Source organism: Silurus meridionalis, chromosome 10 (assembly GCF_014805685.1).
Source record: "Silurus meridionalis isolate SWU-2019-XX chromosome 10, ASM1480568v1, whole genome shotgun sequence".
Classification (NCBI taxonomy): domain Eukaryota; kingdom Metazoa; phylum Chordata; class Actinopteri; order Siluriformes; family Siluridae; genus Silurus; species Silurus meridionalis.
In genome coordinates, this window is record NC_060893.1 from 4250256 (window position 1) to 4275118 (window position 24863).

The window sequence follows — 24863 nt, forward strand, 5'->3', positions numbered from 1 at the left end:
GCATCAGCATCAGTCCCTACTCATTTGACCTTGCTTTGACATTGACCCTGGTTGAATTGATTTCAAAATCAAATTTAAATCTTCTGCTTATGTTGATACAAATAAAACATTTAACACCCAAGAACAAGAAGGAGACAAACAAATACATGTCAGTAGAAATAAATAATAATTAATAATTATCCTTTATGCTTTATAAATAAAGTCTTCCACAGACTACGGTCGGACAATAGATCACTTCTACTTCCTTAAAAAACAAACAAACAAACAAAAAAAAATCAAGATTCTAAACAAATGATCAGAAATAACTGATTTTCTTTTTTTACATTTCAGCAGATTTTCTTAGATTTTTTTACATTGTTTTTATTTGGATGGAATTTCAATCCAACTTAAATCATAGAATAAGGTCAGCGATGGCATCTTGGTGGTCAAGTCAAGAGTCAAGTGGCTTTTATTGTCATTTCTGCTATACACAATGGTACACAGTACAGAGTAAAAACAAGACAACGTTCCTCCAGAACCCTGGTGCTACACTAAACAACATAGAGCTACAAAACACACAACATAAAGCTACATAAAGTGCATCGAGTGCAAACACTAGCAGACATAAAAACAGAACAGACAGACAGACAACACAAGACAGTGTGGGACAATACACATAACACAAGATGGCGCCGATCTGTAAATCTACTGTATACTCTGAATATACAGTACTGTGCAAAGAGGACTATAAAGACTAGAAACAAACACAATGCAGTGCAAAAACAGCAGTAGCAGCAGTCAAGAGGTGCAAAAAAACAGCATGTAAACAGTGTAATATGGTTAAGTATAAATAATAAATGTGTGTGAGTTTTAGTTTAGTTCTTTGTATTGAGGAGCCTGATAGCTTGCGGGAAAAACTGTTACACAGTCTGGATGTGAGGCCCGAATGCTTTGGAACCTCTTTCCTGATGGCAGGAGGGTGAAGAGTGTGTGTGAGGGGTGTGTGTGGTCGTTCACAATGCTGTTTGCGGATGCAGCGTGTGGTGTAAATGTCCATGATAGAAGGGAGAGAGACTCAGATGATCTTCTTAGCCATCCTTTTTAGGGTCTTGCGATCCAAGATGGTGCAGTTCCCAAACCAGGCAGTTATGCAGCTGCTCAGGATGCTCTCAATGGTCCCTCTGTAGAACGTGGTCAGGATGGGGGTGAGAGAGATGAGCTTTCATCAGCCTTCTCAGGAAGTAGAGATGCTCCTGAGCGAGAAGTACCACTGGAAGTACAGATACTCATGTTTGAAAAAACTCTGTTAAAGTATTGACTGCACTTTTTCACTCAAGTTAAAGTAAAGAAGTTTGGGCTCTGATATTTAAGTACAAAGTCGCTTGTTTTAATGCCACGCTGGTAACTGAACCTCACATCATATTAATATATTAATAAAAAATACATTATAATTTTGTTTGCTAATGAATGTATCCAGGCTGAACAACCACCATATAGAATACAAGTAGAAAAAAGATGATGATGATCAGGTGATTAAGGAAGTATCTGTTCTTATTTAATGAGGTTGATGGGCTGAAAATAGCACACAATGAGAATAAAAATAAATATTGATTATGTCACCAAATAGATTCAAACTAAAGTAACGAGTCTGGTTTAAAAATGTAATAAGTAGAAAGTACAGATGTTTGTGTAAAAATATGTAATTGAAAGTAAAAAGTTGTTACTATAGTACTGATATCAGAAAAATCTACTGAAGTTTAAATACTTTGTTACTGTACTTAAGTAGATTTTTTTGATATCAGTACTATAGTAACTCATTAGGCATAAACCTATAAGCAATAACATATAAATTCATATTTTGTAATATCTTTATCTCTGTAAAGCTACTTTGAGACAATTTTGATTGCTAAAAGCGCTCTACAAATACTGAATTAAACTGATTATCTGAACTTTATCAACCGCAAACTGTATATAGCTGGAGGTTCAGGAAGGATGATTGCATCTGAAAAGTACCTCAAAAAAGTTGGTTGCTTCTGCGAGAAGTTAAATTTCAATTGTTTGACAAAATAACAAACAGTTCAGGTTCTGGGAATGTTTCATAATGATTGATCATTTAGATCGCCGCTCCCTATGCCCAGAGTACGCAGATTGCTTACTCTGGGGGGTCAATATGAACATTAACATAAATATAAATAAAAGCAATGAGAAATATAAAAAAATGAATTTTACGTATGTGTAGTAAGTGACACGCCATTTTTGCATCCACACACGCCTCACCTGTGTTTGTGGCAAGTTGCAAATGATCATAATTGATGGATAACTATGTCCAGGAAGAGACAACAGCAGTCTGGTGCTGAGAAGCGAAAATGAAAACCCAAGATAAGACAATTAATTAAAAAATCTAAAATGTTAAACTTATTGAGGACTTTGATGCCAGAAACCTCTTGTAAAATTTTGAAATATCAAATGCTCCAGCAGTTAAAATTTTTTTATATTGTTTATTTTAAAAGTTAAAGTTTATTTATTATTTGTGTAATTTCAGTTTATTTATATTATATATTTGTGTGGGGTTTTTTAGGGGGGGAACCACTGTAAATTTTCATTTGCCAGCAGGGGCTCCACATTATGATGGAAAGTTTGAGATGTGTTGAGATGGGTTTTTTTTTGTTTGTTTGGTTTTTTGTTTGTTTTTTTTGGCAGCATGCATAGTCTGACTTTTCTGGCACATCCACTCATGGGAAAACGTCCTGCATTTCTAGATTTTTTTCACTGTTAAATGTTGATATTTAAAACGTATGGAAATGGCCTTATAACCCTTCGCAGATTGATAGGTAGCAGCAGTTGCTAACATTGTGTTCCAGATAAGCAAACTTCTAAGCTTTTATCAGGTGGTCACACTTGCTGATGATCAATTAAGCATCTGGCCTTAATCCTGTGGAAGCAGTAGGGGATTTTTTGTGTTGTAGTTTATCTGAGGTTATATTTACCTAATTTTAAGGCCTGACAAGGACCACATCATATTTATTATGTCCTGATACATAGGACCATAGAAGAAGGTGTACATTGTTTTTTTTTATATGACTGTATATAAGACCTGGGAGTTATTTGAGACAGGATTTTGTCTTTCAAAAATCACATCAACCAAGTTACAAAAACAGCCTTCTTTCACCTTAGAAATATTTCTAAGCTAAGAAACATGTTGTCTATATCTGATGCAGAGAAGCTCGTCCATGCGTTCCTGACCTCCAGAATAGACTACTGTAATGCATTACTAGGTGGATGTCCTGCATCATTAATAAACAAGCTTCAGTTAGTTCAGAATGCGGCATCAAGAGTTCTTACAAAGTCAAGAAAATATGATCATATAACCCCAATCTTATCGTCCCTACATTGGCTTCCTGTTAAGTTTCGAATAGACTACAAACTACTACTTCTCACTTATAAAGCACTAAATGGTTTGACTCCCATGTATCTCTCCAGTCTTTAACACGCTACAATCCGTCACGCTCCCTGAGATCTCAAAACTCTGGACTTCTAGTAGTTCCTAAAATAGCAAAGTCCACTAAAGGCGGTAAATCATTTTCACATTTAGCTTCTAAACTCTGGAATAGTCTTCCTGACAGTGTTCGAGGCTCAGACACACTCACCCAGTTTAAGTGCAGATTAAAAACTTATCCTTTTAGCAAAGCCTACACATAACACACATCACATCATAACCTTGTGCTCCAGAACATCTGATCACATCCACATTATCAACTTGTGCTGTTAATATCATGAACAGCAGCTACGCTAATTCCTCTCCACTGCTTCTCTTTCTCTCCCCATCCCGAGGCATCCTGAGGTTTGGCCAGCTCCAGTCACGTCCCACCTCATGAAGATTATGGACCTTTGAAGAAGTAGATGCCGAACTCGCAAACATCCCGTACCATCTAGAGACGTACCAGTGCCATTTGGATCCCACTACATGTGTGGAGTTTTGACAATGGACCTCCTGGAGTGTTTAAAGGCTCTGGCATGGAGAAGCTGGTGCTGGATCTGTGATGATCACAAATGTTGAGCTCAGTAGCTCCTAGTTTTATAACCATAAAGACTGCAGAAAGAACATTACTTATAATCTTATACTCCAGTACTCATGTTAGTTATCACTCTCCAGTGTTCTGTATTGTTGAAAGATTTATGATCAAACTCTTGATGTCACCCAAATGAGGATGGGTTCCATTTCTGAGTCTGGTTCCTCTCAAGGTTTCTTCCTCATTACATCTAAGGGAGTTTTTCCTTGCCACAGTCGCCACGGCTGCTCATCAGGGATAAATACACACCATTCACCTTGACTGTTGATTTCCGTAAAGCTGCTTTGAGACGATGTCTGTTGTGAAAACTTGACTTGACTTGACTTGACTTGACTTGATTTGACTTGTATATACAGAATACATAGAATATTATGTTCTATAAAACTTAATGTTTTCTGGATGTGTTAATGAGTCCATGCAGTGATTTAGGTTCCAGAATCCTGGATGTTTTCAATGTATTTTCCTGTGCACAGAGATTTTCTCTTCTCATCTTGTGATGATTGTGACAAATAAACTGTAAATGATGATATTCAAAGTTTTCGCAATTTGATGTTGAAGAACATTATTCTGAAATCGTTCCACAATTTGTACCGACAGTCTTTTACAGATTGGTGAAGCCTTCAGCTGTTAATGATTTTTAAATAATGATTTAGGATTTATTAAAAGTATTACACAGTCACACAATATATTGGGTGCTTGTAATTGTTATATTTATTTTTTATTATTATTATTAATATTATTATTTTGAGAAGTACGTTTTACTAAGCATTGGTAATATATTTGTTATAATTTTCATATGAGGGAAACCGAACTTTTATTTTGGTGACGGTTTACAGCGCGGGAACCAGTGCTGTAATTTTACCGTTACTCGGACTTTGATTTTAAAATGTATGTAGGCGTGACGCATCCGGAAGTTGGAGGAGTTGAGTAGAGTAGAGTAGAGGCATGCTGGAGGGAGAGTGAAGTGGCTGCTGCTGTTGTTGTTGTTGTTTTTGTTTTTGTTTGTCAGTATGACCGCCGGACGCGTTTCCAACTGGACTCTTGTAGTGCTCACGTGCCAGCACAAGGACAGCGTGTATGCGTTCCAGAGAGGTGACAATAACGGGCCATGATACAATCTTTTATCATTAACACTTACTTGTGTGTTTGTTCCCTTTTTAAAGCTTAATAATAATAATAATAATAATAATAATAATAATAATGTTTATGTTGATGATGACTGTGATGAGGACAATAATAATTATGTTTATGGTAATAATGGTAATAATAATGATGTTTATGTTTATGGTGATGATGATGATGATGATGGTAATAATAACGTTTATGGTGATGATGATGGTGATGATGATGGGGATGATAGTAATAATAATTATGTTTATGGTGGTGATGATTATGATGATGATGAAGGCGATTAAGGTGATGATGACAGTGATTAGGGCAATGTTAATTATGTTTATGGTGGTGATGATGGTAATAATAATGCTGTTGATGGTGATGATGGTGATGATGGTAATAATAATGTTGATGATGATGATGATGATGATGATGACGGCGATTAGTGCAATGATAATTATGTTTATGGTGGTGATGATGATGATGATAATGATGGTAAAGATGACAGTGATTAGGGCAATGTTAATTATGTTTATAGTGGTGATGGTAATAATAATGATGTTTATGGTGATGATGATGATATTAATAATAATTATGTTTATGGTGATGATGATGATATTAATAATAATTATGTTTATGGTGGTGATGATGATGATGAAGTTGATGATGGTGATGATGACAGTGATTAGGGCAGTGAAAATTATGTTTATAGTGATGATAATGATAATGATAATGGCTGTAATTAATAATAACATTGGTGGTGGTGGTGATGATGATTGTGGTTGTGGTGGTAATAATGTTTATGATGGTGATAATGATGGCGGTAATAATAATGATGGTGATGATGATAATGATGATGGTGGTAATTAATGAAATGATTGGTGGTGGTGATGATGATGATGGTTGTGGTGGTAATAATAATTATGATGATGGTAATAATAATGACACTTATGTTTGTGATGACGATGATGGTAATAAGAAGGATGGTAATGATGGTAATTTATAATAATGATAGTGGTTTTATTACTATTAATTACCATCATCACCATATTTATCATCACAATCATCATCATCATCATCACCACCATCATCACAATCCTCATCATCACCATCATTATTATTATTAACACCATCTTCCCCGTCACCATCACAATCCTCACCATCATAATTATTATTACCAAGTGACCGATATCCTTTTTGCTTCTTCCCAATGATATTATGACACTGAATCAGGTTTTAGTCCTGAGCTCAGAGAGAGGTGTTTTCTTGTTGCAGAACTGGAGATACGGCAACAGCGTGGGGTCCTGCCCCTGGAACTCTGCTGCTCACTGTCCCTGACCCACAGGAGCATGTAGGCAGTGGAGGAGCTACTCTGAACGCACTGCTGGTGGCCGCGGAGCATCTCAGTGCCAGAGCTGGATATACAGTGAGTAAGAGTTAATGAGCCTTGTGCTGTACACTCTCCGAGGATCGCTTTTAGAAATCTGTGTGAGACCAGCGACGTGTTGTAGCAGTGTGTGTTAGCAGTACGTTTTCATCCTAGAAGGAAATGATCAAGCAGGATGTAGGAAAGTTTAAACAGATTAAGCAAACAGTGGCATCCTGGTAAATAATTTAACCCTCAGGTCCTATTTCCATAGTTCTAATGCTTATATTTGTATTACTATTACTGCTACTATTAATAATATAATTATCACTATAAGAAGAATATTATAACTACTATATCTACCAATATTTTTACTGCTATTTCTATTACTACTACTAATAAAAACAGTAATAATTTCAGAAGCTGATGTAATGCCAGGTTAAATAATAGTCATGTAATAATTGCCCTACAACAAATATGGATATTTTCAGATGTTTTCATTCATAAAGAAAAATAAACATATTAATGACCTATTTGGAGTCACCCACAGAATCAAAGGTACATCTTACAGATCCGGTTGCTAGACTGAACAACGGCTAAATTCTGCCTTCAACACCTTTATCTCTGGCTGTGTTTGTGACGGTTGTTGTTTTGCGTTTAGGTGGTGACTGCAGATGTCTTGCATGACGCGCACATTCTCATTTTGCACACGGTGAGACCAGGAAATGGATTTGTAATACGTGCCAATCTTGTAATCATTCTGTGTATTTGTGTGTGTGTGTGTGTGTGTGTGTGTGTGTGTGTGTGTGTGTGTGTGTGTGTTGACCTGTGGTTTACACTTACGGAATTTGCCAGACACCCTTATCCAGAGGGACTTATCTTACTTGCACTAATGAGCAGTTGAGGGTTAAGGGCCTTGCTCAAGGGCAGCTTGGAGTTGCTGGGATTTGAACATAGGATCACAAGATCAGTGTCTTAGAATTACGGATGCCATTAAACCTTGCTTCTGTAGTGTTTTTGATAATGCAGGAGGTTCAATATAAAAGTCACAATCATTATTTATACACATATACATGTGTGTGTGTGTGTGTGTGTGTGTGTGTGTGTGTGTGTGTGTGTGTGTGTATGTGGTAGGGAAGAGATTTTCCCTGGGATGGCTGCAGTAGGGCGTTCTGCTGGATGCCTGTTCATGCACCTGAACAAACGGTCGAGGGTCCAGTTTGCTGCTTAGACATGTTACTGAACTGCCTTTCGACTAAGGTGAGCGAATCGGGTGCAGGATGAAACTTCCTACAAGGAAATTCATTTGTGTATGACGAATTTCACTTTAAAATGCAATCTCCTGTCGGCTTGTTTATATAGGCCACAAATTGATACTTAAATTGTTGAAAAAAATGCACAATATTTAAAATTCGCCACACGTATAGTTTCTTGCCATCTTATTTTTTTACACTTTTAGTTATTTGGGTTTGTGAGAATCTTGAATATCCATGCTGTATAAGAAGTGATCAACCATCAGTGGCTTTATCCAACAAAGTGTATTTTTTCCCCCCTTACGTGTCCTCCATTCACAAAATCCTCTCCCTGCAGAAAAACCCCACCCCACCCCACTTCGCCCTGTCCCTCATCATGTTCTACTAGATTGTCTGCAATCTTTCAATATGTTGTCTCTAGTGTGCATCATATTATTCATTATTTGATTAATTATTTGAATCTGATGCGTGCAGCTACTGGAAGCCAGTGGAGGGAGCATAGCAGTGGGGTGGTGTGGGAGAACTTGGGCAGGTTAAACACAAGTCACGCAGCTGCGTTTTGGATAATTTGGAGTGGGCGAATAGCGTTCAGAGGTCGACCTGCCAGCAAAAATTTGCAGTAGTCCAGTCTCGAAATCACAAGAGACTGAACAAGCACCTGAGCAGCCTGTGTGGATAGAAATGGTCAAATCCTTCTGATGTTGTACAGAAAGAACCAACAAGAGCGTGTCACATTCGCAACATGTGAGGAAAAGGACAGTTGATTGTCCATGGTTACCCCAAGGTTGCAAACAGTGGCTGAAGAGGAGATCAGAGAGTTGTGTAGAGTTATTCTAAGATCCTGACCTGGAGATGAATTACCTAGGATGCCCAACAGTTCAGTTTTGCTGGGGTTGAGTTTTAGTTAATGAGCAGTCATCCATAAAGATATGTCCACCAGGCATGCTGAGATCTGACCAGAAGCTGTGGTATCTGAAGAAGGAAAGGAGAAGATGAGTTGAGGATCATCAGCATAGCGTTGGTAAGAAAACCCATGTGAGAATATGATTTCGCCAAGAGAGTCGGAATAGAGGGAGAAAAAGAGAGGACCAGGTACTGAGCCTTGTGGGATGCCAGTGCAGAGTCTGCGTGGTTACCTGGTGTTAGCAAACTTAGGTAGGAACCAAGCCATTCCCAAGCTGCTCCACGGATACCAAGGCCTCCGAGGGTTGACAAGAGAGTCTTATGCTGCTGACATCTTAGGAGGATAAGGACAGATGACAGCTTGGATGATCTCGAAGCGTGTTGTTTCTATGTGACAATTAAAAGGGCCGTCTGTGTGGAGGGTGCGCTTTGAAGCCAGACTGCTTGGGGTCTTGGAGGTTGTTCTGTGAGAGATAGACAGACAGTTGGTTAAAAAGAGTGCTTTCCAGAGTTTTAGAAAGAAAGTAGAGAAGTAGGAGAGAAGTGATACCGATCTGGATCCAGATATAAGAAAAAAAATCCTTGAGAGGAACCAGACTCGAAACTTGTTCTCACCTCGTTGGCACCGAAAGTCCATTCGTCAAAGTTCCAATTATTGTTGAGGTGTAATGTTCTTGTTATTAACTGTGCGCGGAACTGTTCATGCAAACTGCGGTCCTAAACCCATTGTAGTAGACTGATTATTACAGTCCAAATCCATCCTTAAAGTTCTTGAGTTGCTCAGTAACTTTAGGCTGTTAATGTGAAATTATCCCCAGCTGCATGTCTCTAATTGAAGAGAATTCCATCCAGACATCACTGGTACCTCATGTTTTCACTCGAGAGTGGGAGGGGGAGAGTTGTCTTAGGGAAAAATGTCCACATTGGACCCATTTGGGCAAATGACAAATAATATGATAATATGACTAGAGCAGCATATTCAGAGATTGCAGACAATCTAATCTGAAGATTTTTTGCATGGCATAGCACTGTATGATGTGTTGGAATTCCATGTACCGCCACTCTCCTGTTGCTTTTCAAATGCACACAGGGATCCGGGTGGACTTCTCAGCGCTAGAACATCTTGGAACCGGAATGTTGGATAAAGCCGCCGATGATTTATGCACTGATGGCTGATCGGTTATTTTTCATTTGGGTTTGTTAATGAGAAATGAGACACATGACCCCCACAAACCCAAATAATTTAAATAAAGTCATAATATAAAAAGGCACGAAAGTGAGGTGAATTTAAAATATTTTACATTTTGAGCAAAGAAATTAGGAAATCCTAATTTACATGTTTTGTTTAAAAAAAATTAATGCACGCAACAAAGACAGACCAATTTGTTCAAATATACAAGCTGTAAAAAAAAAAAAAAAAGGCGTTTTTTTTTATATTTTGTTTACAAAATATCTCCCATATGTGTTTGCTAGCAATGTGTCGGTGTGTGTTGTTTTAGGTATGTGCTGGCTCTCCACCAGGAGTTTGGGTGTGTAGCACTGACATGATCCTGAGCATCACAACAATGCCAAGTGAGATTACACGTATATGGTTCGGAATTAGGGCCGGTCGGGTATATGTTTTTTTTTTTTAGCCCTCTCTCTCTCCACAAATAAAAACATCACCTTATAAGGTTTAATCTTGTAGTTAATCCTGATTCAAAATGGTCTGAGAGTCAACAGAAATTTAGATTAAAGATCTAAAGTGTGTGCTTGTGGCACATCTTTGTATCATAGGTGCCAGAAATCGCTCATTTAAATTACTTTTGTTTAACATTGTGCTATTTAAAAGGGTAAATACACCAAACCAGTTTCTGTGTTAGGGTTAGGGTTATGGTTAAGGTATAGGGATTCTGAATACAAAGGGGGGACATCTTGTAAAATGGACACAGCATACAATCATATAATATCGTTATCCATTCTAACAAGGTATACAATGGAGCAGATTGACAGAAATACTGATATGGGTTTAGATTTCAATCTCTAAAGTTCGCACCTGAGGCGGCGGTGATTCACGAGACACTCCCTAAACGAACACGAGGAAGAAACATGAGCAAAGAGGAAGCTTGTTTAATAGATTACTTTTTGTTTCTATAATATAAAAAGCAGAACAGTGCAGAGTGTGTTTTTTTTTGTTTGGTTTTTTTTAGCTCAATAATGCCAGCAGAAAATGAAACAATGTACTGAGTGTTAGTTGGATTTGAGCATGGAAAGTTTAGTGCTGGTTGGGTTGGACATCAGTGACAAAATCTTTAAGTAATCCAAAATTAATAGCAATTTACAGTACATAATATCAGATTCAAGGAATCTATAGAAATCTCTGTGCACAAGTAGGTTTTAAGTAGATTTTTTAAATATAGGATAGAAGACACGATGCTGCACAGTGGTAAAGTAAACATGGCTCTGTCCCAACTTTTTTGAGACTTGTTGGAGCCATCAAAATCAACATGTCCTTGACCTTGTATGATCTTGCCTTGTGGAGTCAGACTCCAAAAAAGACACCAGGGCACACTGGGATATAAAGCAATCCATTACTGCAAGGTCAACAAACCTGACTGGACAATACCCATTATATTCTCATCCCTCACACAAGAAAGCACTGAAACTATGGTTTTATTTCTCACCTACAATATGTGACATGCCTGGTGTAATGGAGTTATAGTTATAGTTTTATCTACCATCTCCCACATCCACAGTCCTTAAGCTAGGAATCATCAGTTTCTCTGAACAGATAAAAAAAACCCACTATTAAGTGTGTTTTTTATTTAAATGGGATGTGTTTGTATGTGTAGAAAACTCACTCTCACATCAGTTTAAGACTTACTCACGCATGCAAATGCTCATGCATGAATCATGTGTCTTTGCAGAAATGCTGTGGGAAGACTTTGCTGGTGTGCTGGCTGTGTCCTTACCTGGGGACATATCTTTTGCTGTTAACCATGGAGTCTACCTTACAGATGCACAGGTGGGTTCAGAGTAATGCAATAAATGCTGAAAGTAACATTATTATGCCAAAATTGAATCATTTTGATGGATTTTTCTGATGCATGATATGAATTTATTTAATTTTATTTAGTAGCTACCATATGTAAAATATGTTAAACACAAGATATCCTTGAATATCCAATAAAGGAGTATCACTGTATGGATATTATATACCCCTTAACTAGCTCTGTATCAACAGGGTGAAGTGCGTGATATTATCTACCGAGGTTCAGAGGAGAGGATATGCTCTGCTCTGCTGCCTGATGGGAAAGTTCCTCTGGTACGGCCACTTTCACATACACAGCATTTTTTTTTAAACCCCTGTACACAGTTCTGAGATGGGGTTTTTTTTGCTCACCACGGTTGTAAAGTGTGCTTATTTTTTGTTTTATTTAGCCAGACTGGGTCATTTTCCTCTGATATCTTTCAAAAGGTTGTTGTGTGAAACTCTCAGGAGATCTTCAACTGAAATATTCAAACCAAGCTCATCTGGTATCAAAACACTTGATAAGGTTATGTTTATAGAGATGACTCATTTTCCCTGTTCTTTTGTTTATGAAGCGTTTGACCTGTATCTTTATAATCTAAAACACTGTGCTGGTGTCACATGATTTCCTTGTTTGATAACAGGCTTGCTCGCTCATTAGGGCTTAGTTATGTTTTTTTTGTGTACACACACACACACACACACACACACACACACACACACACACACATATATATATATATATATATATATATATATACATACATAAAAATCTATGGTTCGGTATGTACCTTGTTTTTTTAATTCAAGGTTTGGTGATTTTGTTACGGTTAGTGGGAGGAACTGCAAAACATAAAATAGCTTTTTGTTTTTTATTCACTCAGCTTATTATTATTATTATTAACATTTGATATCAACATTTAAACAGTTTACATTTTTAAAACTATTGTAATGCTTGAATGCTTCATAAAATAATATATAAAATAATATTTTATAAAAAAAATAAAATGGAATAAATAAAATTAATGCAAAGCAATTTTATATTATATTGATTAAACTGAATAATCAATTAAATTAGCCAAAATTGGCAAAAAAAAATTGAAAAAAAAAAATTTAATATTTTGCATTTGTTAAACCGCATTTGGATAATACAGATGTGTGTGTGTGTGTGTGTGTGTGTGTGTGTGTGTGTGTTTTAAAATTAATGTTTGGGTTTCAGGTGTCAGGTCCTGTGTTTTTCTCCAGCTCTGTATCTGAGAGACTTTTGCAAACACATGTGACTCCTCCATTAGACGGTTGCACTTACCTGGGCATGGACTCAGGAGCAATGCCTCTGCAGGTACACAAACAGGAATATGCTGATCTAATGTATTGTTGTATCATTCATAATACTGCACTATTATTTGTTTACTTGTATTGGCTTGTCTTTAGCTTGTCCAACCCTGAATTTAGTGAAGATTTGAAGCCCTAGAAGTTATTTTTAGGACTTTAAAACATTATTTTTGGTTTTTACCTTTATAGTGTTTGCTTATGTATGATCTTATGTAGGACCCTGCAAGTTTTTTTGTCAGAGCAGGTTTATATAACAATAGGTTACTGTTCCAAGGAGATAGCTTCCAGAAGCCAACGAGAGAGGCGTTGCATAGAGATGGGATTCCCCGTGTTCAGGGGGGCCCAAGAGATGAAGAGCTGGTCGCTCCTTCTAAAAGGGCTAGTCCTGTTGATATTATCCCCATGGCACGCACAGGGCATATAGCCTTTAGCCTCTGGTCCTTTGCAGAGGAAAAAGGAGAAGAGTGAAAAGCAGAGAGCTCAGTCACACCACCAGTGAAAGCTGGGAAGCATTTATGCATGAAGGCCGGGTTAAGCCTAAGCAAAACCTTATCTCCATTGAGCGAGAATTTGGTGCACAAGGAATGAACTGAGCGTGCATGCAAATCACTGACACGTTTGGCGGAAGCCAATGCCAGAAGCAGAGCCGTCTTTAAGGACAGACGTTTAAGGGAGATGTCCACTAGGGACTCAAAAGGCCATTGGGCCAGCACCATAGAGAGGTACTATTCTGGGACTACATTTCTGGTGACCGGTAAGGAGCGGCGTGCACTCTTCATAAATCTACGGATAAGGGGGTGTTGTCCCACCGTAGTGCCGCCAAACCCGGCATGGCACGCAGCGATATCCGCCAAATAGACCTTAATCATAGAAAAGGTTCTGCCACGATCTATAAGGTTCTGCAGGAAGCCCAAAATATCAGCGACTGAGCACAGATATGAAACAAGTTGGTGCCTCTCGCACCACTCCTCAAACACACGCCGCTTGCAATCATAAAGGGGAACGTGTGAAAGAGGCCCTGGCATTCTAAATAGTGGCAATAACACGATGGGGAAGCCCCAAAGTGTTTAAATTTGCCCTCCAATGGGCCAGGCCCAGAGAGCCATACTGTCTGGGTGAGAATGGTAGATCTCCCCGTTCACTTGGGCCAGGAGGTCCGTGCGCAATGGGAGGGGCCATGGCTCCGCATACAGAAGAGGGATTATCTTTGCTAGCCACAGTGCCTTGGGCCACCTGGGTGCTATGAGGATCAGAGACAAACCCTGTACTACCACCCTGGATAGGGTTGGGGTTATCAGGCAGAGCGGAGAAAATGCGTAGAGCGGCATGTGTGGCCATGGATGAGCCAGTGCGTCCACGCCGAGGGGGGCATCCTTGTCCCGTAGCGAGAAGAACATAGAACAGTGGGCATTTTTGTGTGAGGCCGATCGACGGCCGCTCGTAGCAGCCCCACTATCTGAGGGTGGAGCCGGCACTTTCCGTATTGCGGGTTCCCCCTCGACAAAAGGTCTGCACCACTGTTCAGAGGGCCCCGGACGTGAGTCACCCGGAACGACAAAAAATGCCTTCTGCTCCATAGCAACAGCTTGTGAGCTAGAGCATGAAGCTTGGAGGAGCACATCCCCCCTTGACGGTTGATATGTGCTACAGCTGTCGTATTGTTGCAGCGCACCAGCACATGATGCCCCTGCAAGTGAGGCAGGAAATGATTTTGAGCCTTCCACACAGTAAGTGTGTTTGGCCACACCATTCACTGATCTGCCCTCCTGTGTGACTTCCCACCCTGTTAAGGATGCATCCCATGCGCGTAAAACTCCACGCCTCTCCAGTGGTGCAGCATCACCGTGACAAAGGTGACAAAGGCCTCAAAGGTAGCGCAACAGGGTTAAGATGAAGAGAAAGGTCAATTCATAAGAACCCCTCATTTTGAGAAGGCCTAGAGGCAAGACACGGACAGCCGAAGCTATAAGACCCTGTAATCAGAGACATGTGCGATCCTGAGACCCGCTGTTCTCAGCGGCGCAAGCCCTGCCTCCGCACACAGACAGTGCGAGCCCGAATGGAAGGATTGTGAATTTGTAACACACTCCTTGGTAGGCGAAATGAAGGAATCTCATGTGCGGAGGTTAGATGCTTATATGGAAAAAAAGCATCGCTCAGATTGATCGAGCAGAACCAAATGTTCTGCTTTATCGAACATGCAAGAGAGCCGTGTGATAGCATTCTAAAATTGTATTTCCTCAAATGTTTGTTCAACATTCTGAGATTCAGAATAGGACGGAAAGAACTGTCCTTTTTCGGGACCAGGACAAGAGTAAAAGCCCTGATTGCTTAGGTGCGGAGCTACAACTGGAACCGCCCCTTCTCGAGGAGGGATGAGATTTCGTCTCTTAGAATGTGAGCGGAGCTCATAACTCAGTTGGAAGGCGATGGCGCCCTGGCAAACTGAAGTCTGTAACCCCTCGTGATTGTGGGAATTACCCATTCGTGGGCTGAAACAGACAGCCACGTGACTCCCGAGCGTCCCCACGCAGCCTGGTTGACCTGGTGGACTGCTGAAAGCCGATTCGGCCGGATCGCTCATTAATGGTGCAATTCATTTGATTCGTCAGGTTTTTAATCTTTTTGTTTTTCTGAAAGACTGGGTCCGTAGCTTTTATTAAATTTGTGAGAGGAGTGTGAAGGGGGCTGTGTTGTGACACTGCCTCTGCACTTTTTCTCACATCCTTCCCCTCTGGAACGGGAAAAGCACTCTGGACGACACGGGGAACAGTGAAGCCTGTGCGAAACAGAGATCGGCACTTACCGGCGAGGGGGGCTGACTCTGCCGAAAGAGAGCCTCCATCTTTTGGACGTGTAAACCTGGAGGGCAGAGCAGGTGTCCGGAGGGCTGGCCGCCCATGAACGTGGACCGAAAACCCCCTGTGACTGAGCATCAGGTTGGCCGTTTACGTTTAGGACCAGAAGGAGCGGTGTTGGGGGGCTTCTTACCCCAAGTAGTGTGTTCGAGTTTGCATTTTAAACTTGGGGACTTTTTTTTCTGTGTAAAAGCCAGTTGTTGCTCCATGTACTAGCATCTTGTGTTACAGCTCATAGAAACCATCCTTCACTAGGTTTCTACTGGAGTTATATGGCTTCTAAGGTATTTTATTGACGCTTTCTGATGATAGTTTTGAAGAGGTCAGGCGTCTCAGGGGTGCATGTCAGGGGTTTGCAAGGGTGTGTCTCTTTTTTCTATTCCCTCATACATGTTCTTTTGTGTTTACTCGTCTCCCTGCAGATCTCTCTCTTTTTGGATATACTGATGTGCCTGTGCTCAGACCTAACTGAAACCGAGTTTGTGAACGGATCGAGTGCAGGTTGCAGTTCACCTATAGGTCCACAAGGGGAGGCATTGAGAAGCGCTCGCTCTGTGCTGTGGAGGACTTTGAGAGGCGTTCACCTTTTTCTGGGTACTTGGCCATTCTTTTTTTTGTCTATTTAATCTCTAATTTTTTGGGGGGTTGGATGAATTCATTCACACTGTGTTTGCAGTACACGCTTCCAACGGACGCTATGATTACTTGACGATGTCTGGCAGGGAACATATTGTACGTCTGACCGAGGCAGGACCAGAGACACAGATTCTTTCCCACATACAGGTGACTCGAAGTGTGGGATTTGTCTGTCTATCCAAAGTATTGCATCTGTATAAACCATGTCTTTCACTAGTATGTTCATCTCTTTCTGTTTGCAGGAATTGCAGTATGTGAGCGAGAACAGTAGGATCATTAACAGTGTACTGGAAGGAGAGGTGCATGTTGCAGCAGGGGCTGTTGTGCAGCACTGCCACTTACAGGTCAGGAGGGCTTGAAAACGTTTCAGTCTATTTGCTAGACATCTGATGACCATCATTGGCTCTATTTAGGATTTAAGTACAAAATAGCACCATCATCAATCGCCTCTCCACTATCATTTTTTCCCCCCAATCGGACTTACAGTATCCCGCCATCCAGTGTATGTAGAAAAAAGTGGCGGTGGACGAAGTACACAAAGCATGTACTTGAGTAAATGTAGAGATACAGTAGGTAAAATATGACTCCAGTAAAAGTAAAAAGTGTTCCCCTTAAACTTTTACTTGAGTCAAAGTACAAAAGTATTTGCCTTCAAATGCACTTAAGTATCCAAAGTACTATGCTTTATTATGACTATAATGTTCCTACAAAAAAAGCCCACACAAATAAGACCACAGGTGTTGTGGCAAGTTAGAATCAGGAGTTCTTCAATCATTCATTCCTCTAAAAATGTTCTGCTTGCAGTTGAACTGACGCTGGACTGAATGTTGGGGCTAAGTAGATACCACCAAGCAGCAATGGCGGTTCAAGCTTGGATGAGACCCTGTGTGAACCACGCCATGACTCAACGTCTTCCCCATTGATTAGTTTTAGCTTTGAGAAGCTTCACTCTGCTTTAGCTACTGTAACTGGATGAATATGAACATATTCTCAGCACAGTCCACAAATTTGGAGACATTTCAGACAGCTCCATTTCATGTGGAAATATCACTCTAAATGCATTTATTGCACAATTAAATACACATGTCATTGTGCACAATTTATCAAACTCTCAGAACCAAGAACCATAAAACTCCTTGGCTATTAGTGGCATTAAATACATACAACATCTATATCCTTATAATACATGTCTTTTAAATGAGCCTTCTAAGCTGCACTAGACATTCCCCCTTACTGAACAGTTCAGGATCTATTCAATCACAATCACAGAAAACCTTTATGACATTACCGGTACCTTAATTTAATGTAATCAAATCTATAAGTGGAGTGGCTGTTAGCCGATTTCCTTCCCGAGATTCTGCCAAGTCAAATAAATGTTCTGTGTCAAGGAGTTGATTTTTTTTTGTGGTTTCATAACAATTCATTGCAACCTAATTAGATTAGCAATAGCATTATGTGGAAATTAGGTGTTGACCGACAGATTTTACCGATTGCTAGGTTGGAGCGTACTTGCCGATAACTGATTAATCAAAATGGATACTGGTAAAAAAATTAATAAAATAAAATATTGCTAAAATGTATATAAAAAAAAAAAAACTACTGGTTTATGAAAATGTGATCATCATCATCTTTTTCTTTCGGCTTCTCCCATTAGGTGTCGCCACAGCAGATCATCTGTCTCCATACCCCCCTGTCCTTTACATCTGCCTCTTTCAAACCAACTACGTGCATGTCTTCCCTCACCACATCCATAAACCTCCTCCTTGGTCTTCCTCTTTTTATTCTTCATGGCGGCTCCATCCTCAGCATTCTCCTACCGATATACCCCATGTCTCTCCTCTGCACATGTCCAAACCATCTCAATCTAGCCTCCCTCACCTTGTCTCCAAAACGTCCTACATGCGCTGTCCCTCTAATAAACTTATTTCTAATCCTGTCTATTGTCGTCACTCCCAACGATAACCTCAACATCTTCAGCTCTGCTACCTCCAGCTCCACCTCCTTTTACTCAATGCCACTGTCTCTAAACCATACAACATTGCAGGTCTCACCACAGTCCTATAAACTTTTCCTTTCACTTTTGCAGACACTCTTCTATCACAAATCACTTTTGCCACTCTTCTACACCCACTCCACCCTGCCTGCACTCTTTTCTTTACTTCTAACACACTCCATTACTTTGCTGTTGACCCCATGTACCTGAACTCCTCCACCTTCTCAACACACTCTCCTCACTAGTCAACACTTTCCATCTGCATCTTTTATTGCTCTAACTTGCAGCCACCCTTGTCCCTGTCTGGCCAATCGATACAAATCCTTTTCTCCTTTCTTAGTGTACAACTTCTCATACAGCTATTCATATGCTTTTTCTTGGCTTTCGCCACATTTCTCTTCACCCTTTGCCACATCTTCTTGTACTCCTGCCTACTTTTCTCATCTCTTCTTCTTCTTCGGCTGCTCCCATTAGGGGTCGCCACAGCGGATCATCCGTCTCCATACCACCCTGTCCTCTACATCTGCCTCTTTCACACCAACTACCTGCATGTCTTCCTCACCACATCCATGAACCTCCTCCTTGGCCTTCCTCTTTTCCTCCTACCTGGTGGCTCCATCTTCAGCATTCTTCTACCAATATAATTCATGTCCCTTCTCTGCACATGTCCAAACCATCTCAATCTAGCCTCCCTCACCTTGTCACCAAAACATCCTACATGTGCTGTCCTCTAATAAACTCATTTCTAATCTTGTCCATCCTCGTCACTCCCAACGATAACCTCAACATCTTCAGCTCTGCTACCTCCAGCTCTGCCTCCTGCCTTTTACTCAATGCCACTGTCTCTAAACCATACAACATTGCAGGTCTCACCACAGTCCTATAAACTTTTCCTTTCATTCTTGCAGATACCCTACTATCACAAATCACTCCTGTCACTCTTCTCCACCCACTCCACCCTGCCTGCACTCTTTTCTTTACTTCTCTAACACACTCTCCATTACTTTGCACTGTTGACCCCAGGTACCTGAACCTCCACCTTCTCAACACACTCTCCATTACTTTGCACTGTTGACCCCAGGTACCTGAACCTCCACCTTCTCAACACACTCTCCATTACTTTGCACTGTTGACCCCAGGTACCTGAACCTCCACCTTCTCAACACACTCTCCTCACTAGTCAACACTTTCCATCTGCATCTTTTATTGCTCTAACTTGCAGCCACCCTTGTCCCTGTCTGGCCAATCGATACAAATCCTTTTCTCCTTTCTTAGTGTACAACTTCTCATACAGCTATTCATATGCTTTTTCTTGGCTTTCGCCACATTTCTCTTCACCCTTTGCCACATCTTCTTGTACTCCTGCCTACTTTTCTCATCTCTTCTTCTTCTTCTTCGGCTGCTCCCATTAGGGGTCGCCACAGCGGATCATCCGTCTCCATACCACCCTGTCCTCTACATCTGCCTCTTTCACACCAACTACCTGCATGTCTTCCCTCACCACATCCATGAACCTCCTCCTTGGCCTTCCTCTTTTCCTCCTACCTGGTGGCTCCATCTTCAGCATTCTTCTACCAATATAATTCATGTCCCTCTCTGCACATGTCCAAACCATCTCAATCTCGCCTCCTCACCTTGTCACCAAAACATCCTACATGTGCTGTCCTCTAATAAACTCATTTCTAATCTTGTCCATCCTCGTCACTCCCAATGAAAACCTTAACATCTTCAGCTCTGCTACCTCCAGCTCCACCTCCTTTTACTCAATGCCACTGTCTCTAATCCATACAACATCGCAGGTCTCACCACAGTCCTATAAACTTTTCCTTTCACTTTTGCAGACACTCTTCTATCACAAATCACTTTTGCCACTCTTCTACACCCACTCCACCCTGCCTGCACTCTTTTCTTAGCTTCTCTAACACACTCTCCATTACTTTGCGCTGTTGACCCCATGTACCTGAACTCCTCTACCTACACCACCTCTTCTCCCTGCAACTGCAACACTCCACTGCCCTCCCTCTCATTTACACACATGTACTCTGTCTTACTCCTACTGACTTTCATTCCCCTTCTCTTCAACATGTACCTCCATCTCTCCAGGCTCTTCTCAACCTGCTCCCTACTCTCACCACAAATCACAATATCATCCGCAAACATCATTGTAAATGGAGACTCCTGTCTGACCTCGTCCGTCAACCTGTCCATCATCACTACAAACAAGAAAGGGCTCAGAGCCGATCCTTGATGCAGTCCAACCTCCACCTTGAACCAGTCTGTCGTTCCTAGTGCACACTTCACTGCTGTCACACTGTCCTCATACATGTCCTGCACCACCCTCACATACTTCTCTGATACACCAGACATTCTTATACAATACCACAACTCCTCTTTTCACCTCTTCTCTCAGCCTGGCTTCCACTACTCTTTCCCATAACTTCATGGTGTGACTGATCAACTTAATTCCCCTGTAGTTACTGCAGGTCTGCACATTTCCCTTATTCTTGAAGATCGGTACCAGCACACTCCTTCTCCATTTTTCAGGCATCTTCTAACTCTCAGAAATCTTGTTGAACACCCTGGTTAAAAACTCCATTGCCATCTCTCCTAAACATCTCCATGCTTCTACCGGTATGTCATCTGGTCCAACTGACTTTCCACTCTTCATCCTCTTAATCGCTGCTCTCACTTCCTCTTTACTAATTTTATCCACTTCCTGCTTCACCATCTCCACACCATCCAACCTTCTCTCTACCTCATTTTCCTCATTCATCGGCGACTCAAAATACACCCTCCATCTTCTCAACACACTCTCCTCACTAGTCAACACTTTCCATCTGCATCTTTTATTGCTCTAACTTGCAGCCACCCCTTGTCCCTGTCTGGCCAATCGATACAAATCCTTTTCTCCTTTCTTAGTGTACAACTTCTCATACAGCTATTCATATGCTTTTTCTTGGCTTTCGCCACATTTCTCTTCACCCTTTGCCACATCTTCTTGTACTCCTGCCTACTTTTCTCATCTCTTCTTCTTCTTCGGCTGCTCCCATTAGGGGTCGCCACAGCGGATCATCCGTCTCCATACCACCCTGTCCTCTACATCTGCCTCTTTCACACCAACTACCTGCATGTCTTCCTCACCACATCCATGAACCTCCTCCTTGGCCTTCCTCTTTTCCTCCTACCTGGTGGCTCCATCTTCAGCATTCTTCTACCAATATAATTCATGTCCCTCTCTGCACATGTCCAAACCATCTCAATCTCGCCTCCCTCACCTTGTCACCAAAACATCCTACATGTGCTGTCCTCTAATAAACTCATTTCTAATCTTGTCCATCCTCGTCACTCCCAACGATAACCTCAACATCTTCAGCTCTGCTACCTCCAGCTCTGCCTCCTGCCTTTTACTCAATGCCACTGTCTCTAAACCATACAACATTGCAGGTCTCACCACAGTCCTATAAACTTTTCCTTTCATTCTTGCAGATACCCTACTATCACAAATCACTCCTGTCACTCTTCTCCACCCACTCCACCCTGCCTGCACTCTTTTCTTAGCTTCTCTAACACACTCTCCATTACTTTGCTGTTGACCCCATGTACCTGAACTCCTCCACCTTCTCAACACACTCTCCTCACTAGTCAACACTTTCCATCTGCATCTTTTATTGCTCTAACTTGCAGCCACCCTTGTCCCTGTCTGGCCAATCGATACAAATCCTTTTCTCCTTTCTTAGTGTACAACTTCTCATACAGCTATTCATATGCTTTTTCTTGGCTTTCGCCACATTTCTCTTCACCCTTTGCCACATCTTCTTGTACTCCTGCCTACTTTTCTCATCTCTTCTTCTTCTTCGGCTGCTCCCATTAGGGGTCGCCACAGCGGATCATCCGTCTCCATACCACCCTGTCCTCTACATCTGCCTCTTTCACACCAACTACCTGCATGTCTTCCTCACCACATCCATGAACCTCCTCCTTGGCCTTCCTCTTTTCCTCCTACCTGGTGGCTCCATCTTCAGCATTCTTCTACCAATATAATTCATGTCCCTTCTCTGCACATGTCCAAACCATCTCAATCTCGCCTCCCTCACCTTGTCTCCAAAACGTCCTACATGCGCTGTCCCTCTAATAAACTTATTTCTAATCCTGTCTATTGTCGTCACTCCCAATGAAAACCTTAACATCTTCAGCTCTGCTACCTCCAGCTCTGCCTCCTGCCTTTTACTCAATGCCACTGTCTCTAATCCATACAACATCGCAGGTCTCACCACAGTCCTATAAACTTTTCCTTTCACTTTTGCAGACACTCTTCTATCACAAATCACTTTTGCCACTCTTCTACACCCACTCCACCCTGCCTGCACTCTTTTCTTTACTTCTAACACACTCTCCATTACTTTGCACTGTTGACCCCAGGTACCTGAACCTCCACCTTCTCAACACACTCTCCTCACTAGTCAACACTTTCCATCTGCATCTTTTATTGCTCTAACTTGCAGCCACCCTTGTCCCTGTCTGGCCAATCGATACAAATCCTTTTCTCCTTTCTTAGTGTACAACTTCTCATACAGCTATTCATATGCTTTTTCTTGGCTTTCGCCACATTTCTCTTCACCCTCTGCCACATCTTCTTGTACTCCTGCCTACTTTTCTCATCTCTCTTCTTCTTCTTCTTCTTTCGGCTGCTCCCATTAGGGGTCGCCACAGCGGATCATCCGTCTCCATACCACCCTGTCCTCTACATCTGCCTCTTTCACACCAACTACCTGCATGTCTTCCCTCACCACATCCATGAACCTCCTCCTTGGCCTTCCTCTTTTCCTCCTACCTGGTGGCTCCATCTTCAGCATTCTTCTACCAATATAATTCATGTCCCTCTCTGCACATGTCCAAACCATCTCAATCTCGCCTCCCTCACCTTGTCTCCAAAACGTCCTACATGCGCTGTCCCTCTAATAAACTTATTTCTAATCCTGTCTATTGTCGTCACTCCCAACGAAAACCTTAACATCTTCAGCTCTGCTACCTCCAGCTCCACCTCCTTTTACTCAATGCCACTGTCTCTAATCCATACAACATCGCAGGTCTCACCACAGTCCTATAAACTTTTCCTTTCACTTTTGCAGACACTCTTCTATCACAAATCACTCCTGTCACTCTTCTCCACCCACTCCACCCTGCCTGCACTCTTTTCTTAGCTTCTCTAACACACTCTCCATTACTTTGCTGTTGACCCCATGTACCTGAACTCCTCCACCTTCTCAACACACTCTCCTCACTAGTCAACACTTTCCATCTGCATCTTTTATTGCTCTAACTTGCAGCCACCCTTGTCCCTGTCTGGCCAATCGGTATAACTCCTTTTCTCCTTCCTTAGTGTCCAACCTCTTATACAGCTCCTCATATGCCTTTTCCTTGGCTTTCGCCACATCCCTTTTACCTGCTGCCGCATCTCCTTGTACTCCTGCCTACTTTTCTCATCACTCTGTCGATCCCACTTCTGTTTTGCCAACCTCTTTCCCTAATGCTCTCCTGCACTTCCTCATTCCACCACCACGTCTCCTTGTCTTGCTTTCTATTTCCAGATGTCACACCAAGTACTTTTCTAGCTGCCTCCCTCATCACTCCTGCAGTAGTTCCCCAATCATCCGGCACCTCTTCACCACCACCGAGCCCCTGTCTGACCTCGTCCGTCAACCTGTCCATCACCACTGCAAACAGGAAAGGGCTCAGGGCCGATCCTTGATGCAGTCCAACCTTCACTCTGAACCAGTCTGTCGTACCTACTGCACACTTCACTGCCGTCACACTGTCCTCATACATGTCCTGCACCACCCTTACATACTTCTCTGACACACCTGACTTCCTCACAATACCACAACTCCTCTCTTGGCACTCTGTCTTACGCTTTCTCTAAATCCACAAATACACAATGCAATTCCTTCTGTCCTTCTCTATACTTCTCCATCAACATCCTCAAAGCAAATAAGGCATCTGTGGTGCTCTTCCTCGGCATGAAACCATACTGTTGCTCACAGATGGTCACCTCTTCTCTCAGCCTGGCTTCCACTACTCTTTCCCATAACTTCATGGTGTGACTGATCAACTTAATTCCCCTGTAGTTACTGCAGGTCTGCACATCTCCTTATGCTTAAAGATCGGTACCAGCACACTCTTCTCCATTCCTCAGGCATCCTCTCCCTTCCAGAATCCTGTTAAACAATCTGGTTAAAAACCCACTGCCATCTCTCCTAAACATCTCACGCCTCTACCGGTATGTCATCTGGTCCAACCGACTTTCCATTCTTCATCCTCTTAATCGCTGCTCTCACTTCCTCCTTACTAAT

The 24863-nt window shown here is 41.6% G+C and overlaps 1 protein-coding gene across 1 annotated transcript in view; it reads left to right on the top strand.

Annotated features, from left to right (window-relative positions):
• Nucleotides 1–4963: 4963 nt before the first annotated feature.
• The window catches only part of LOC124392425 (L-fucose kinase), a 32532-nt gene continuing 12632 nt past the window's right edge, over nt 4964–24863 (top strand). Inside the window, 12 exon segments of the mRNA XM_046859459.1 lie at nt 4964–5141; nt 6438–6467; nt 6470–6588; nt 7190–7240; nt 7663–7788; nt 10184–10256; nt 11591–11688; nt 11908–11988; nt 12914–13033; nt 16307–16478; nt 16561–16667; nt 16763–16864. Of these exon segments, the coding sequence (XP_046715415.1) occupies nt 5060–5141; nt 6438–6467; nt 6470–6588; nt 7190–7240; nt 7663–7788; nt 10184–10256; nt 11591–11688; nt 11908–11988; nt 12914–13033; nt 16307–16478; nt 16561–16667; nt 16763–16864 (1161 nt within the window). The 5' untranslated portion in view covers nt 4964–5059.